Genomic DNA, 18,871 nt, shown 5'->3' with positions numbered 1-18,871 from the left:
ATTGGCAAGGCGATATGATGCTATAATTTCATATAGTTATGATTGCATAGTACCGTATAGGCCCTATTTAAAGATGATAATATACTTTGTCCTGTATTTCAGATGAGTCCGCATCGCAGTTTGATAATCTCAGGCGAACTCTTGACAATTTTAGCACCCACTTCACATTAATAATCTGCATAGTTGTCTTACACAACCAAGACCACGCAGGTAATATGACTTCATTACGGCGGTACAAGGCGTCCGTTCATTCATGAATATCATGGATATCTGGCTTTCTTCCAATGGAACTCCAGTTTTAGTGTTCGTGAAGGATCTCATCAGAACTTAAGGAGTTGTTCTGTGACGGAGAAATGAACACTTCTATATCCTTATATACCTTGGATGGAGAAATTTGAAACTTGAAAAGAGGAATATTCACGCACAGGAGTTAAAGGGATGTAATTTTGGTTGTGATTGGGATGCAGGTTTTAACTTTTTGCGAGATAATTAGAAACCACGTGTATGACATATTAATGAGCATACGATACTAAGAGGAATTCAAAGTTTATTTGATGAAAATCGGTTTTGAGATGGCTGATATAGCCAAAAACAAAGAGGTCCTTAAAAAAGGCATTAGGATCGTTTTGATTTGCTGGTATCTGAGCCACTTCAAAACAGTGTTCATCAAATAAACTTTGAGTTCCTCTTAAAGATAATATAAAGTTTTGGTACCTCAAAAGTTTCCCTGAGTTACCTTGTCTTAGTTTGTGTTTCAGGTTAAAGTACCTTTCATATAACTAACACTGTGAGACTTACTCGCCCCAAAGTGCTCTCATGTCCTAGTAATCATGCAATAATGGTTTCGTACAATACGTGTATATTGATTGTCGCGGTACCGCGTCGTGTCAAACTAACGGCTCGTTCGAATTTTTCAGAGCCCGCTCTGCTCTGGTACGAAACCATTATTGCATGATTACTAAGACATGAGAGCACTTTGGGGCGAGTAATTCTCACAGTGTTAGTTATATGAAAGGTGCTTTAACCTGAAACACAAACTAAGACAAGGAAACTCAGGGAAACTTTTGAGGTACCAAAACTTTATATTATCTTTAATCGTATGCTCTTTACTATTATACGTGGTTTCTTATTATCTTAGTTCAAAGCTGAATCCCCATCACGACCAAATCTATATCATCCCTTTAACCCGTGCACCTTTGCACGGAAGACCGTTCTCCTTTCTAATTCATCGTCACTTTCACTGACACAGACAGATTTGTTTGTTTGTTTGTTTGTTTGGTTGGTTGTTTGTTTTTTTTTTTTTTTTTGGGGGGGGGTTGCCCTTTTTTTCCTCGAAAAAATATGAACACAAATGTGACGATGAAATGCCATACGTATAGATGTCGTAAATATAGTTATAGAGCAAAATATATCTAAAATTAGAACTAGTAACCTAACATCGTTCGAATTGTAATATAGGCGTTATAATCCTTCAGACACGTTACCTTACATTGTTGAAGTCTCGAAACCTGACTGTCTGGGTTTAATCAATTTCTTCCACTTTTTTCTTCCACAGAAAATTATAACATATTACTAGTATACAAAAAAAAATGAAAATTACAAATGCTCTTTGGTACACAAAAGTCGACTGTACGATGAAAAAATAAAGATAATTAACGAATTAAAAGCATGTATACATATAGTTTCAAACCTAACTCGTTACATTATCCATGCTCTCAGGCGGCACGGATAATGCAGACCTTTGATCTTCTGTCAAATGTGATGAAACATGCAAAAGTTAAAAAGACACACCTTTTCAATACCAGAGAGACACAACCTGACACCCGACTACAAAGAAAAGTGATCAAAGCGATAATCTTGGCCGTGTGGTCGACATGCTTTTTTTCACACCATACCTCCTAACAGCAAAATGTGGTCATAATATAAATTATGTCAAATACGTAAAGCATAAGAAGGATGATCATAATGATACTATTCTTAATAATAATGATTACATGATTCATGATTGTCATGAAGAGATGGGGCTTCTTGATGCAAATGTAAAATGTAAATCAGCTTCGCCATCTTTTGCTGGAGGAGTTGCAGTGAACGTTGCATTGCTAGGAAATCCCCCTAAAACTTGGTTTTAAGTCTCGACAGTCGACAATTAATGATATTGACTTTTTTCGAAATCCAACGGAATTCATTTTTTTTTTTATTACGGTGTAGTGCTACTCCATACTCAACGAATATTGGCTGACAGTTCTTTCTAAAGAAGGATCAGTCATTAGGCAGAGGTGCCATAAACTTAATCTGTATCATCTCGCAATATTCTTGTCTTTCATGGGGGGGGGGGGAGGGTAAGAAGCAAATAGCACTAATACCTCGGTAGAGGAAATTTATTGTAGTAATTAATAAGAAGTGGCCTTGACCTAACAATGATTAGATAGTAAGTAAGACCCTTTGAACATGAGAATCCAGCAGAATCTAGTCAGACAGAGATATTGTTTTCTTTCGTTAAGCTCAAGATGTGGCTATTCCAAGTTCACGTGATATACACCTGTTGTTATAATAATTTTGACTTGAAATACATTCTGCTTTATTATACTTGGGATACAAACTATTCAATGCTGTAGAGGAGGAGAGGAACGGGCAGAATGATATAAATTTTGTAGAAGATTTTCACCCTTTAGCTGACAATTTTCTGGCCATCAATTTATACAGACAGTTATTTAACACAGATCTTAATATCATCCTTTCTGATAATACAGTGAAGTCATTCATAACCGTAATAATAAAAAGGCAAAGAAAAGAGGTATATGGTTAGTCTTTTCACTCATGTACCTTGTTAAATGTTTCTGTGGAATAGGGGTGATAATGACGATTGCTTCAGGCTGGAAATTGTCATGCCATTTGAGATTTGAAATAAAAATTAGATACTCATATAACAATGCAACGTATACAGTACGAGTATGCGTAAGACTCAAGTGTGATAGTGAATTATAGTAAATGTAAAGTATAGATAAACAGACATTTTATTCCATCTATCTGTGTATTTATCTATCATTACACATAATAATGTATATATCGATATATGCTTGATACACTAGGTAGACATTGCACACGCACACACACACATAGACACTCACATATATATATCCATATATATATATATATATATATATATATATGCATATCATACTTAGCCTATATCGACAATACATGTATATTATACATTTATATACAGTGAAATCTACCTATAGCTTCCACTTGTATATATATGCACAATATATTATATGTATATTTATATAATATTGGATGCACTTGAGTGGTATATCAGATATATTGCATTCATCAACATGAATATTGCACGAGTCGAAGACGAGTGCAATATTCATGTTGATGAATGCAATATATCTGATACACCACGAAAGAAATCCAATATTATTATTATTATACATACAAACCACTTTCCACGACAACACCACATTCAATTTCAAAAAAAAAAAATGAAAAAGGGTTTCACTCACATTCGACATGAAAGTGATCAAAACGTCCACGTCAATTCCTTCTCTGTTAAATATGCTCTAAAAACATCTAGAGCACTTTTTGTTGCCTTTCGTGGGTTCAACGCGTCTTTTTCTTTCAGAATGTTTTCGAATTCGTCAGAGACTAGAGTCGCGAACCGTGGAGGGCGCCATTGTTGTTTACAAAATCTAACCTTTCAACTTGTATACGGAGGTACAGTATACGAATAATTTATGAGTTGTGAGTGCATCAGGGCACGAATATCGCACGAGGCGCGAGATAAGCCACTGGTCTATTCAACAAGGCGCGTAGCGCCGCGTTGAATAGACCAGTGGCGAATCTTGCGCCGAGTGCGATATTACGTGCCCCAATGCACGAACAAAATCATAAATTATTCGTTTTATGCAACACCTTGTCCACAATCACAGTACTAAATTAGTGACCGCCAACTCATGAAGGCCCAAAAATAAATGTAACAATTAGGCCGAGAATTGTAAACCACCCTGTGTACTGCTTTCAAACACTCGTCATGATTCGACCACACAGTCACAGGAATCACAAACTCTGCAGGGTCTATACCCATTCTACACTAACGTTAGATCGAGTTAGGCCTGACTGTTAGGCCGATCTGAGATGTCGGTAGATCTAGAAGTAGGTCTAGACTTTGTCTATTACCGAAAATGATTTTGTATAAAAACACAGAAAAATAATCAAATTACGGTTTCTTAACTTGAAATGAAGTCTTGATTTTGGGATCACTGTGGTCCACGTAGCAGATCAGAGTCAAAAGTAAAAACACAGCAGTAGGTAAGGCCGCAATACATGCAACTAGCTAGGTAGAAGGTACTAGGTAGCTGCGCGTACACGTTAACGTTGCAGTACTCCGCCGGCGCCGCGCCTGGTCTGTGAGACTTACCGGCAGCGCAGCGCAGCCGGCCAGCACGTAGTTTGCTGGAGCTTTGCTAGTGTGAGCCACAGAACTCTACAGTGAGCGGCCGTGCAATAGTAGCCCCCTGCGAAGCCGTGCTATAGTACCTTCGAGCCGTGCAATAGGCCCATGCCAGGGGCCTATTGCATGGCTGTCACTCTCAATGAGTTTGATAGGTATTTTCTATTGAATGTCATGTGACATGTTCTTGGCCAATCACAATTCGACATCATTCTGAGGTGTTGTATAATACAGTACGGTACAGCTTATCAGCGAGCGACTGCCGCAGACCGGGCCGCACAGACGATTTACGTGTACTCCTATGACATTTCTCAACCTCATCGTGCATTCCTCAACCTCATCGCACATTTCTCAACCTCATCGCGCAATGCCACTGCACTTTGCTTTCTTTGCAAGCGATACTGCGCATGCATATAAAGAAACATTTGAGTGCGTTATTGACAGCAGAGTACAATATTGGAAACAATATTGTACTCTTTTTCTCCATTGATGTGGGTAATGTAAAATGCATAGGACATGTATTATGCTAACAATATTGCATGTCACTAAGCAAACCCCTTGCAGGAATATTGATACATGGTTTTATTATATCGAAAAAGTGGCTTGTATGTATAATAATTTACCATATTACTATCAATGAACGTAATGTAACAGAACACATTTTACTGTGACCCAGAAACAAAATACTTTTCAAAGGTGAAACTAAGAAATCATATGCAAGCATCCACGAAATATCCAGCGATGATTCATCAAAAACAACGCAACTCACACAAGGATATATTAAGTATACAAAAGGAGGTGCATTATTCAAACTTTTTTTTTACAAGTTAAGTCCTGTCAGGTTGCATGGGGTAAGATGCTGTGGCGGGACATGTGATGCAGTGTTAGCCGCGCATGTGACGGGAGCAGATACGACTTAACTAGGCTGATGCCAGCCCGTGCTAGTACGATCGCAATCAAGGACAAATAGTGGTACTTAACCAGATATGGATATAGCGCTATCATTGCCACCTATTATCAGAGGCCTATATCTAAAACTATGAGAAGAGCATACTATGAGAAATGTTGATGTTTGAAACAGGTGTTCTTTCGATGCAAGTTGAAAAAAAAATATCAATAATACAATGTCGGGGTATCAGCTCCTTCAGTGCGTGATCAACCTTGCCAACTTATTTTCTTTGCCAATGAGCAGGATGAAAAGAGAAGCTTTTCCCATGTGTTCAGCATGCTTTGTCACATGACGAACACAATAACAAAGAGTTTGTCCAGGATATTTGATGGATTTAGTCGGATTTAGATGGACTTAATACCAGTAGTCAATTCTGCAAAATGCCTGCATGATTTCATTTTACTTTCTAAAGTCCGTCTTAATGTTGCCAATATTAATCAGCGTTACCATTAAAAAGTAGCTACATATTTGTATAGATTCCATTGATGTTAAATATATATATATATATATACTGACATCAAAGGACTTAAACACAACATGGCGGGGCGGTGCAAGGACAGTGAATCTATTGACAGCAAATCTTGCACATATAGACGTATATATATATATATATATATATCAGAACGTGTAGATTGGTATTGTTTCATTCTTATTAAGTTGAGATATTTTAGATCAAGCGCCATGAACGCCCTTCAAAGGCAGATATACCTCCCGTATACAAGAAGCCATTATCATCATTATCATCATCAATCATGCAAACATAACTCAAGATTACATTTCCTATTCTGAGAGAATTGGTGATATATATACATATATAATATTACATATAATCATAGAAAGAGATATAGAGTGTTAGAAAGATATATAGATGGAGAGGAGATGGGTATAGAGAGAGAGAAAGAGAGAGAGGTGGAGTGTACAGCAGTGCACGTGATTTCTTCCTGTTTGTCGTGGTTTCTTCATAGCCATAAGTTTCATTTCCTACACACTTCAACGATCAGTTACGTTCGATTCATGCAGGTTCCATATCATTTCACAGTTTATTTCAGTCCTAATGAAACGAAGACTGGAATTCACGATGACCTTAAAGGGTTACGGTTACTTTTAGCAACAAGAGTATCGACAAACATACAAAAAGATAAGTAAATCGCTGAATTTCGATGGGTCCTCGGTGTTAATGTATTCGTGTAGAGACATAGGATCTTATTCAAATTCATGAATTACTGCGTCGAGTTGTTTTTATTGCAACTGATTGACAAATTACCTTTCAGCGACGTAAGTAAGCACCGATCATTCAGTGTTGCTCTTTAATTGGTCAATCGGTTGCAACAGCGAATCTTTGTCCATATACCATGACTTAATTCTCTTTCGGCATTTCCGTCAGTGAAAGGACAAAAAAAAAAAACCCACACTAAAACTGCTATAAGTACTTTACACTTTTCCTCCATAAGTACCACAATCTTTAGCTTGCGTTGCTCACGCAGATGATTATGTTTGCATATATACGTATATATATATATATATATATATATATATATATATACATATTTGTTCTCTTTCGATACGTTACCAGGTATCCATGTGCAGGATGTATAAACATCTCTTAATTCTGACTCAAACTTATTTTAAAAATGTCTTTCCCAGCATTACACAATAAGTCCATATCCAAAGCTATCTCGCGTGTTACCTTGAACTGACCTCTTCCAATCAGAAATGTAGTAAACCTATCAGATTTTGTTTTTGTTTCTGTTTGTTTTTGTTTTCAAAAATTGGTCATTGTTGTCCAATGAAAGAGGCAGTCCATACAGTTAAGGTTTCTCCAGGATGCAGTTTATGATTTAGCAATAATAGATTGTATGGTCATGTGAGAATAATATTGAGGAGGAAGGAGTTAAGCCAACAGACTTTGCTCAGGGTGAGTGCCCTGTCTGCTATCAAATGCCTTGGTTAATCAATAAACTATATTCAGAGATATAGCTATGTAGACGAGCTATCAAAAGTGTTTGTGACACGTTGCAGACGTCAGATCCTGTCGTTTCAATTGAACGAAGCTGTCTCCTCTTCTACAGCTCTTGGTGAGTATGATTACTCCCTAAATCAGGGCTTAGCTTTTCCTTTCTTTGTTTCTAGGACACCTGAGCCAAAGACCCAAGTGAGCTACTGCGACCATTCAGTAGGGGAGGGGGAGCCAAAGTTGCAAATTAGGGAATCTCTGCAAATTTTCATCTCTAGAAACAGAAGTGAGAGATCTAAATATGATGTTATGAGTAAGAAGTTCGGTTACTGTAGTTTCAAGTTTGTTCATGGCAGATCTGGGGATACCCCCCACCCCCGTCCTGATGAGCTCTCTGGGAAACCAAATAATAAGGCCTAATTATCACATTTTCATCTGCCTCTTAAAAATGCACGGTCAAATTTTCACTAAACCTGACGGTCATAGCATCCCTAGGATGATAAGGTCTTAATCTATTCAAATGACCGCCGGGGACCCTAAGTCACCGAATGATGGAACTTTTCAGAATCTTCTTCTCTAGAACCAGACGTAATAGAGTTAATGTTATAAGTAAGCATAGATAGGTGACTGTAGTTTCAGGTTTGTTCATTGTAAATTTAGAGTGCACCTAGGGAACGGGTGTGGCAAATTAGAGCCATATTTTTCCATTTTTATCTTCTGGAAAAACGCATAAAGTTACATTTTTACCGTACTTGACAGGCATTTATGGCGTAGGATGATAGAATACATATTTGTTCGAATGGGGACCATGACCCCCCTCCTTGCTGTTTATGTTCATCCTAGTTATTAGTGGACAAGAATTGTGTGAAAGGTGAACTTGCCGAACTCAAGTAAGCGTTAAACCCCCTGGTCTAATTTTGTTCAGTTTTAAAACAGAGTTACTGTTCGCGACGTGCAGTATGTCAACATCTTCCTTAGATTTGTTTCTATAACTGCACTATTGATATTGTTCATTGTGTTATTGTCTTTCATGAATACTGACATTAGTGTCTAACTCGCCTCTATATGGTAAGCAAATCAAATCTCTCTGAAATATATAAGTGATGAAATGGTGAGGTTAAAGGCAGTTCGTATAGAGCAGGATGGTAACAACGTTTGTATTCTTCTTCATCAGACATAAACAGATTATACGCGTATATACTTTGCAATCCCAAGATTATATATCGAAGTATGCAAGACCCTTAAGCTTTTGTTAGCCAGTGTGGCTGTGTCATACATGAGTTTATTTTGAAAACATTACTAGTCCTAGCAGAAAGATACCAAAAGGTATCTTTAATATTACCAACTCAGGAAACGTCACGCGTCACTTTCAATCAATGCTCGCTGATACTTCTAATTGCTTATATTAGCTGTTTTCTCTTTTTGGAGGGGGAGCAAGTTTTGCAGATGATAGGGTATTCATGGGAACCTGTGGATCGCTAGAAGACAATAGTCCTTAAAGATAAGTGCTGTACTCTGAAGATTTTTTTTTTCGAATACAAAGCAATAACGAAACACTTAGCTTTTAAGAACATCCCTTGGTCTTCGAAATAACAGCATTTCTTGGAGGGAATAAATTCACATATAATATGCGTTTATGCAGTGTATCGAAAATTATTGTTCAGCATGGATTAGATGTTGAAATCAGAATACTAATTCACTGATCTACAATTCAAGACAAAATTAACACTCAAAAGAAAACCAAAATATGTCTAATAATCAGCATTATTCATTTTATTTATTTGGGGTTGAGGTGAGGGAGGTGGGTGGGTTATAAACAATATCACCATCTGACAACAATCAGAAAATCATCGGTGTATTCGCAACCGTTAGCATATATCAAAGTCCGAATTAGTTTAACTAAGCACCTGATGCTATCCCTTATCGATCTGGTTGATACTATCCGCTCTGTCACTATTTTCCGACAATAACTCAAGATGATTTTGCTGGCTGATGGGCATTAGTTCGTTGTACTGACAGATATGTTCTTTCTGGATAATGACCAGCTATTCCATCATATCAATTTTCCGGTATAGTGCATGCAAAATTCTTTATGAGCTTATTCATATGTTGGATAAGCTGTTAAGTTGGGGAAAAATATTTTGAATGTAACACTATTACTGACGCAACAATTAAACTTGCACTTCACCCACTCCCCCTTACCTTGACATTACCAATACAAATTTTTCCTCATGGCACACTCGGCTTAAAAAAGCACTGCGTTATTGACTTTTGAAAAGAGAAAAACAATTCCATGTTTTGGTGAAAAGTTTACTCAGTGCAGCTTTGTTCAGATAGTAGACGAGGACTGTCTAGACGCTTACCCCTTTGTGTGCTTGAGTGACGATTGGCACAGAAAACCCCATAGCCTTGAACACACCGTCCAAATTCTTGGCATTGAAAGGGTTTAAACAGAAGAGCCTGTGTGTTTGGATCCTGCCAGGCGCGCATATCTATCATTTTCGACCATCACAGTGTTAACTCAAAATGTATCTGGTGAACAATTAGGCATTTACGCATTTACAAATTAATATCATGTATATTCATGATAAGCATTCTTAGAGGAGATGTTTGCTTTATATTTTGTTTGTATACATACATGTATCTAATCTAAAAACATTTATTAGGGGTGGTAGTCCTCAAACAATAAACGAAAATGCACAACTAAAACTCCATGGTGATTTTGAATTGATTTGATCTTTAGAAAAAAAAAACCAAGAGTAGTGATAATCATATATCACTAGACTACCTTTCATCTCAACTGAAATATTCTCTTTCTGTGCTCATTATAGTCAGTTACAGTCCGAACTTCCTCGACACGTCGTCATGGCAACGGGGCACTCCGTACTTCTCGCATTTCTCGTTACTCTGGGAATGGTGTCGTCTGTCTTTGGTGTGGCTAACATTGCGGCCTTCAACATCCAGGTCTTCGGCCAGAGCAAAATCGGCAAGCCCGACGTCGTTGACGAGCTGGAAAAGGTTCGATATTGGTTGAGATGATTTACAAAGACACCTTCATTTCATTTCATTCATTTCAATTCCAACATACAAAAATACAGATATCTAAATATACTTAATTACACAAAATCAATCACTGTAAAAACATCGGTGTTAGATTTAACACCACGGGTGTTAAATCTAACACCGACCAAACTTCAATAGAGGACCACACCCACAGGTGTTAAAAATGCATTGTGATGGTGTTGAAAAGTGTTCACCTGACACTTCGTGGTGTTAATTTGACACCGTACCTGGTGTTATTTTGACACTGTACTGGTGTTAATTAAAAAATGACACCACATGGTGTTGATTTGATATTTGTTGGTGTTAATATCGATGGTTTAACACCCGTCCAGCTTCAATAAGAGACCACACCAGCTGGTGTTACTTTGGTGTAAATTTATTTTCACATTTTTTCAAATATCTAGTATTTTGATGTAAAATTCTTGATCGTCTTGTTTAAATAAAAAATCAACAAGAAGTGCAGTTACTAAGAAACTCTTCAAAAAACAGTTTAAAATTTGGAAATGACACCCGGAGGTGTTGATTTAACACCATAAATGAGCACCGAAAATTTAACACCAGCTCGGTGTTCACTATTTAACACCGGACTTTTTGCAGTGTTTAATATGTAATGAGAAAAATTACAATAAACTGAAGTACAATTTTGATATACGTTTTTATCGTTCATTTGAATTCCTCCCGTTACAAAGTCGTATTGATTTTGTGTAAGTAAGGATAATAATAACAATGATAATGATAATGTCTTATTCATCCAGGGTAGCCTCTTCAGTGTTGCTACTGCTCTACCAGAGGGCCCTGCCATTATTATATTCAAAAAGCCTACTGCATTGCACTTTTGTCCTTGAAAATGAAACAAATGAACTGAAATTAAGTGAAATTCTACATAAATGCATATTCAATTGATATGGAAGTGTATCAAGACAAGGCGATGAAAAGAGGGGGCAGTAGATCAATAGATTAATGATTACTTTTTTAAACGTTACTTTGCCACGTACAGTAGATCAATCAACCAATATGGTACTCTTTATATACAAATGTTTTAACTTATTAAACTGTATTAAGTACAATCAGACACAAAAAGTGCTCGTACGTATATCATATCCATCATTTCATTTCATCATGCCTTTTACATCAGCAATACATAGACACACGTTGACAGAGTAGAGAAATAATTAAAAGACATTTAGGGTTGTGTTTCTTCTTTTGGATTAAGTTGAATCAGACCATAATTAGCACTTATCGCATCTTATTTTACCCTTTTCAAAACGATGGTTCACAGTACTTTCGTGATTACATAAGAAGTACTTTTTTTTCTCAACAAACGTATTCTGTTGACGAATTTTTCGCGACATTTTGCACTTAACACTGGCATTTGTCATCTTCTTTTTTTAACCAGATTATTTCAAGATATGATCTGGTTTTGATTCAAGAGATTCGCGACAGTGCGGGAACCGCCATTGTAGAACTACTGGATAAAGTAAATGAGTAAGTTTATCCAATATTATACTAAATCACATCAAGAAAGATGCCATAAAATGAAAGAAAAGACATTAAGAAAAATTACATATATAGCAAATGTATAAATGTGTAGTCATGTGTGTGAGAGAGGGGGAAAGAGAAAAAATAGCTTATTCAGCTATGTTGGGTTATTATTCCCTTATTACTTTTAATGCTACTCTCAAATAACTAAAAAAAAAACGCTGCACAATTCTTTTCATGAAGAATTAATGATTACAAAAATATTCTGTTTAAAATGAGATTCAGCTTTAGTTATATTCATTCGAGCCAATGTGTTATAAACTTTGTTATGAGTTGCATTTTCGGGGGTCTAATACAATCTTTGCTTTTAATGCGGGCCTAGCAACCCCCCCCCCCCCCCCCATATCATGTGGTCAATATGACTATTTCGCATTTGTTGCGTAGAACACGTTCAGGTACATACGTTCTGTTACCTTTTTATGCAAAAAAGACAAAATGTTATTGTAAAATAATAATCATTGTTCCTCAGTTATGTTTGAGTTATACTTTGACCACTCTCCTGTGCACTGAAAACCGACAGCCACTCAAGTAATACTTACGCAATGGACATCGGCCCCCGGGTTGGGCGAACATCGAGCAAAGAGCAGTATGCTTATTTCTACAGGTGAGCATTTTCGATACATTTGGTTTAATTTTCAACTTTGAATTTGGCTCTCTCCATCTCTTTGCACTCTTCCTCCATAGCTACCAAGTGAATGACTGCAACACATAACATGAAGCTCAAAGTATGTGTAATCATCATGCATATGTCCATATGTTTTTCTATGTATAGATAGATAGATAGATAGATAGATAGATAAAGATAGATATATAGATAAAGATAGATAGATAGAAAGAGAGATAGATAGATAGATAGATAGATAGATTAGATAGATAGATAGAGAAAATAGATAGATAGATAGACAGATAGACAGACAGATACGGCACTTGCTTCCCTTTTCAACGGTTGTTAAGAATCTGCAGAAATTACCTTTTCAGCCTACGAGCTTTTCCATCTTGCTACTGTCTCGTCGGATGGTGAAATATATAGCAAACATATTTTATAGACTTGCATGGGAAATCATGACAAGCTGTATTTCTTATGCGTCTTGTCTTCATTCCGATAGAACGGACATGTTCTGGGTAAAGGATTCATTCACCTACTCAGACCCGGGAGATCTCTTCGAGAGAGAGCCATACGTCGTGCATTTCGGTATCAAGACATCGGCTGTCACAGGTGCGTGAAAAGGGCAGAAGAGACCAAAGTCACAGAATGCAGTATAGTTCAGACATTGTAACAATTACTAAACGCCATCTTTACCTATTCTGCAAGCCTAGACTTGCAATGAATGAAATAGTGTGCATAAGGATCATTCTTTCTTTTTTTTTTAATTCTTTATCAATTTGAGTCCTGCTTCAATAGCGATGACAAAAAATAACATTCTGTTGACTTCAAACAATAAATTTCCTAACCATTTATAAGAATAACTTAATGCCGCGATGATGATACTTCTTGCATGTGTTATTTAAAACAATGTAATTAGCTAGTTATATAATCTTATCATCATCAATTCCATCATTATCACCCATAAACTCCTCATTTTTATTCGCCGTTCAAGCAGAGCTGAGATGGCTACTCAGCGCCATGGTGATCTAACGTTACTCACGATTTTGTAAAGATAGGAGATCTACGTTATACATAATTATGTACAGCTCCACGTTTTAACTAAAATATCTGTCTTCAGGAGTTGATGACTTTTCCGTGATCGGTCTTCACTCAAAACCTGACGATGCCGTCAACGAGCTCGACGAGATGATGAACGTATATGAGGCTGCCAAGTCCAAATTCGGCAACGAGGTGCGTTAAAAAAAAAATAGATTGAAGTCCACTTTCCAATTGAGTTTGAGTTTGAGTTTATTTCATTTCATCACGGTTCACCCACTGCAGCGAATGGCTGTTCTTCTGTGAGATTAAAAATTATACATTATTACATAGAATAGGAAGTGTCTAGGGCAATTACCCCCGGGTCGATTACCCCAGACTTTTCCCCTGACCCTAATTCTAATCCTAATACGGAACTTATCCCAACCGTAACCCCAACTCTAACCCTAAACCTAACATTAGCCCTAATCTTTACTCTAGCCTTATCCTTAACCAGTATTTAGCCGGGGGTTATTACCCTGCTATGTATATGAAACGAGAAAAAAAAAACAAACAAACAAACAAACGAACGAACGAACACACAACAACAAAACAAAGGGAATCATGTTACCAAAAAAAAAACACAAACAAAAACCTACAAATTAATATACTGAAAAAAAAACAGGTTGACATTCAATATTATACAGATCAATGCAAACGATTAGGTCAACTATATAATGATAATTCGTCCAATTTCTTCTCAGAAGTGATAGAGGCTCGACTGGAAGTTACTCGTAGGACCAAGATTGTTATAACGTAAAAACGTATTCGGGAGAAACGATACCAAATTTTCTCTTTTTGACTATAGTCTCGTGTAATCCTTAAGTCTACGAGAACGAAGCCTGTTTCTAGAAGTATCAAGACAATTCATTTAACATCTTTTTTTTTAATGTGACAGTCTCAAAGATCAAGGCAACGACAAAGTCATGTGAACAAGCATGCTCACGTACTATTTCTCTCTCCATTAATCATGTATCCTCATGCATATTAAGAATACATGTATAACAATGTCCTAAAAGTTGACAGTTTCTAACAGCATTTTCTTTCTTTTTTTCGTGGTTATTGACAGGCAGGCTACATTTGTTATGTTACACTATAAGTTCTTGCTAAGATTACGTCAATAAAGGGGAAATCTAAGGGAACACCGAAGCTTCTTATGATTTCTATTTCTCTTACCAAATTTACGACTGGGAACTCTTCTGTTTTACTCTCTTCCCCATCTGCGCACTCTCTTTTTGGTCCTTACCTTCTCCACACAGAACTCCATACTGATGGGGGACTTTAACGCCGATTGCAACTACGTGAGGTCCAGTGACTGGTCAAGCATCAGCATCAGGACGGACTCAAGCTTTGAGTGGCTCATTTCCGACTATGCTGACACCACAGTAAAATCCACCGACTGTGCCTACGATAGGTGATTCTGCTTGGTCTTTCTGTTCCAAAGCGAATAGAATAATCTTGGCTCAGATTGGTTCTCCGTTAGGTAAAACCTCGCCGAAGACTTCTTTTTAAAGTGATGCCGATTCCATCTTTCCATTTTAATCCGAATAGATAAAGTATTGTGAAAAATTAGTCGGCTTGCCTAGCAATGGAGCTTTTGAATCTAGTGAATGATGACACACTTCCTCTGTTACCATTATAGAGCTAGATTATCCACGCTGTTAAAATGTTTTGCTTGCCACAGGATCGTGCTTGCTGGTAGTGCTATGAAGTCTGCTGGCTATGGAGGCGGTGTCTTCGATTATCAAACAGCGTACGGGCTCAGCGACGATCTGGTAAGTTAGAGGGTCATGTACCTTTTTACTCTCGATTTTGTGCGACAAAGAAATATACTAAATACCCAACGTTAAGACACTTTGCAGAGACTGCATGCCATGCTTGTCATATACGACATCACATAGTAAAAGCAGCAAGTGTGTGACAAAATCGCTTATTTCATCAATAATATAATGCGTCTGTGTCATTCGCAACAACATCTGTTTTATTATCAAGTCCTGACATAGATATATCTCTAAAGTATAGCATGAGCGTTTTCATTCAAAGTTTGGCATCCAAGTATAGTAGACAAGTAAACTCTCAAAACCTAGCTGCCTGCCCTCCTTTACTGTCTTCAGCCTTGCCGCTACTCTTCTTATCACCCTCTCGACTCGATGATGTCCCTGCCTACTAGGCTAGTACTAACTCTCGGCCAATAAGATCTTATAGGCGCCCGTCCCCCGGAAAGACCAAAACTTCAATGGCGTCGACGGGAGGGTCCTCAATCCGCCCGCCGACGGAAACGGCGTAACCCTGTACTCCGGTACAGGAGTAAGCAAGTTACACCTGTTTTCCCTTAAACCTATCCACTTTACTTCTGTAATCACTCGGTTTTTAAACATTAAACTCAAAACATAACTAAAAGTGAGTTAATAGATAAGATATTTGTAGGTTTTGTTAACCTGCGTTATTGAAGTAATCATTAACTGTATTTCTGGAGCAAATCGCCCACTTGGCAGCGCTCCAACAAAATTAAGACAACAACAACTATCTCAAAACACTTATACCCTGATTTACATTATTTGTCAATTTCTGCCTCCCTGTGACCGCGCAAAACAAGTGCCGTATAAACGATCTGTATGAAATCAAATTAAGCGAAAAAATATGATTAGGTTAACAAAGCTCCGATTGAAAATAAACACATACGAAGCCAAATTTACGGCCCTTCCCCCCCCCCCCCCAAACGGTGCCAGTGCTCACCATGGTCATACCGATTACAAGAGTGCAGATGTATAGGAACTAATTTTACATGTTTTTGCACCATTTACAACGCTCATCATCTTAAATACCTGGATGTAGATAAAATCCTTTGGCGGTCGTTATCATTTCTTTCCGTTCAGGAGACTATTTCTATGTGACTTAGAATAATGATGAGTTTAACTCGCACAATGCTCGACATTTCGTAGGCCGACTTTAAAGCCAGGTAACTACGGAAATCCTACTGTATAATGTGACACATCCTTAAAGGTTTGCCTCTTTTATCAGGTGATTGACACTAACTCACGTGGCAACAATTTTAGGCATGAGCATTATGTGTGCGGCATTCGAAATTGTCGAAATCTCAGTGCTCTACATTCACAGTTTGATACCGCCTATCACTTGTAACCGAACCTGAATGTAAGAGTTATTTCATGTTCGTCAAATGTTTCCCTTACACGTATATACGCTGTATCTGCTTTTCCGAACCTTTAATTCCATATTTGAGCTTTCATTTTATGACCTTTCACTTCACATGAAATATGGCATTTGTAAGAAAGCTTGACATGTGTTTTTGATGTATTTTTTCCTTTAAAAATCCATTGCTTTTTTTTTCTTTTATTTCAAAACTAAAAGTAGGGGAAATAGGTTCCTGAATAATGAGAGCACTAACAATGATAAGAAGAAGAATTATAATAAAAATGATGACTAATAATGGTGGTGATAACAACAAGATGACAATAATAATGATACCAATAAAAGTAACAGTAGTTACAATGAAAATTATATCATATTAACAATTAACCATTTTCTCGTTGGATTGGATTGTTCGATTTCCAATACAGGCAGAAGATGTCAGCGATCACTACCCTGTCTACTTCAAGTTGAAGTAACTTTACCACACACGGGTGACCTGTCAGAAGGTAAGAACTAGCCGTTTTGAAGCAAATTAAACATTAAATGCATTCACCATTTGCGGATGAAATTAGTGCTTCAAAACAGTTCTAAAATGTGAGTTAGGGATAGAAACAACCAACGTGACAATTTTAATCAGTATAATCAATGTTAAGTATTGTTAAATAAAAAAAAATGTGAACAGTAGTTATAATAAAATTTGTTCCAGAATAAACCGTCTATAGTTATTGTTTATTGAGAAAAATAGTGATAACTCCTTATTTTCAGGCTTTATTGCAAAATTCTTATATGGTAAGATATAATTTGTGATACAACTGACTCACACATATGCATCAAATGTGGTTACTCGAACGTTTTATAAATCACTATCCAGTGATGAACAATATCTTTAAGGGCAACTGAAACGAAGAAATCCTTGCTTTGTGTGTGTATGTGTGTGTGTGTGTGTGTGTGTGTGTGTGTGACGATACCATATCAGCAATTAATCTTGGTGCTCGTGGAATGGCTGGTTTATAAAATGTTTGAAATCTTTTGGGCTTACAGCAAAAACTCCAAATGAAAATACAGCTTCAAAACCACTTCATTGCAGTGCCAGTCGTGATTGTAACGATCATGATAATGTTTCGAAGACATACAGCTGTGCAAATCTAATGTTCTTGTCTAGACCAAGATCGACAAGGTTAGCTATAAGTATATTGGAAAAAAATGCAAGAGCTACTAATGCCACAAAAAGTATACATCTAGAATTATTTTCCAGGATGCTACTTGCTGATAAGTCATTTTTTTCAAAGAATATGGAGAAATCTAGATTCATCTACGAAAATTTTCAGATCATTTTGATAGCATGAATATTTTCCTATTATAAGATATACTTCCATCGCATACAAAAATAATTATGCAGTGTGTATGTTTATGTTTGTATTATTCACATGGTTTAATAATCCTACAATTACGTTTGTCTAAGATAGAATTTCCTAGATGAACCTTTTGCTCATTTTCAACTCTCCTTCACTTAATCTCTTGTGTCTTCACGTTTTTATCATTCAGTGCTCTTCCTTTTGTTTCACTTCAGATTTGTCGTCACTCAAGCATGAAGATCACAACTGATGATTAATGCCTGCGTATTCTCTCTTATTCAAAGTCTCCTCTGATGGCAATAGTGGATTACCATGGGGAGAAAAGTCAAAGGAATTATTGGTTGTAATGATTACTTGAAGCTGCGCAAGTACTCACGCTATTTGTGATGATATATGATAATTGTTAATGTAACTGTGAATGAAATGCTGATTGCAGTATGCTTTCTGTGTTAAAAGTACATTATAGGCCATGGTGAATATCCCTTTTAACATTCTCCTAGTGTACTCTACAAGGTGCAATAACTCCTGGCTGACAAAGATGGAATCATCTTAAGGATTCATGCCTCATTTGTTTTCTTCATGTTCTTGTTTCCCATCTATCAACCCTTTGTGTGCAAAAGAGACCAACGTACTCAAAGTTCACACAAATAATATGAACAAGAAATAATGTGACGCACAGAGGGTCAAAACACGAATAATCCAATGATCTGTCAGATGAAATAAA

At 37.0% G+C, this 18,871-nt stretch overlaps 1 protein-coding gene across 1 annotated transcript; it reads left to right on the top strand.

Annotated features, from left to right (window-relative positions):
* Positions 1–10,224: 10,224 nt before the first annotated feature.
* On the top strand, positions 10,225–17,268 carry LOC139711328 (deoxyribonuclease-1-like). The gene is made up of 8 exons (XM_071623225.1): positions 10,225–10,377; positions 11,819–11,907; positions 12,482–12,565; positions 13,068–13,177; positions 13,686–13,798; positions 14,902–15,056; positions 15,327–15,417; positions 17,221–17,268. The coding sequence occupies exons 1-8, from the start codon at positions 10,225–10,227 to the stop codon at positions 17,266–17,268; spliced, it is 843 nt and encodes a 280-aa protein (XP_071479326.1).
* Positions 17,269–18,871: the final 1,603 nt, after the last annotated feature.

The sequence above is a fragment of the Diadema antillarum genome, unplaced genomic scaffold (genome assembly GCF_040938485.1).
Source record: "Diadema antillarum isolate AM-2024a unplaced genomic scaffold, OU_Dant_1.0 seq00001648_RagTag, whole genome shotgun sequence".
NCBI lineage: Eukaryota > Metazoa > Echinodermata > Echinoidea > Diadematoida > Diadematidae > Diadema > Diadema antillarum.
The sequence above is the reverse complement of the archived record's forward strand: the minus strand, read 5'-3'. Positions and strand labels throughout refer to the sequence as shown.

Coding starts and splice junctions, on each gene's coding strand:
- LOC139711328 (XM_071623225.1), top strand. CDS start 10,225: ATGGCAACGGGGCACTCCGTACTTCTCGCATTTCTCGTTACTCTGGGA. Junction 11,908..12,481: donor CTACTGGATAAAGTAAATGA/GTAAGTTTATCC, acceptor GAAAACCGACAG/CCACTCAAGTAATACTTACG. Junction 12,566..13,067: donor CAGTATGCTTATTTCTACAG/GTGAGCATTTTC, acceptor TCATTCCGATAG/AACGGACATGTTCTGGGTAA.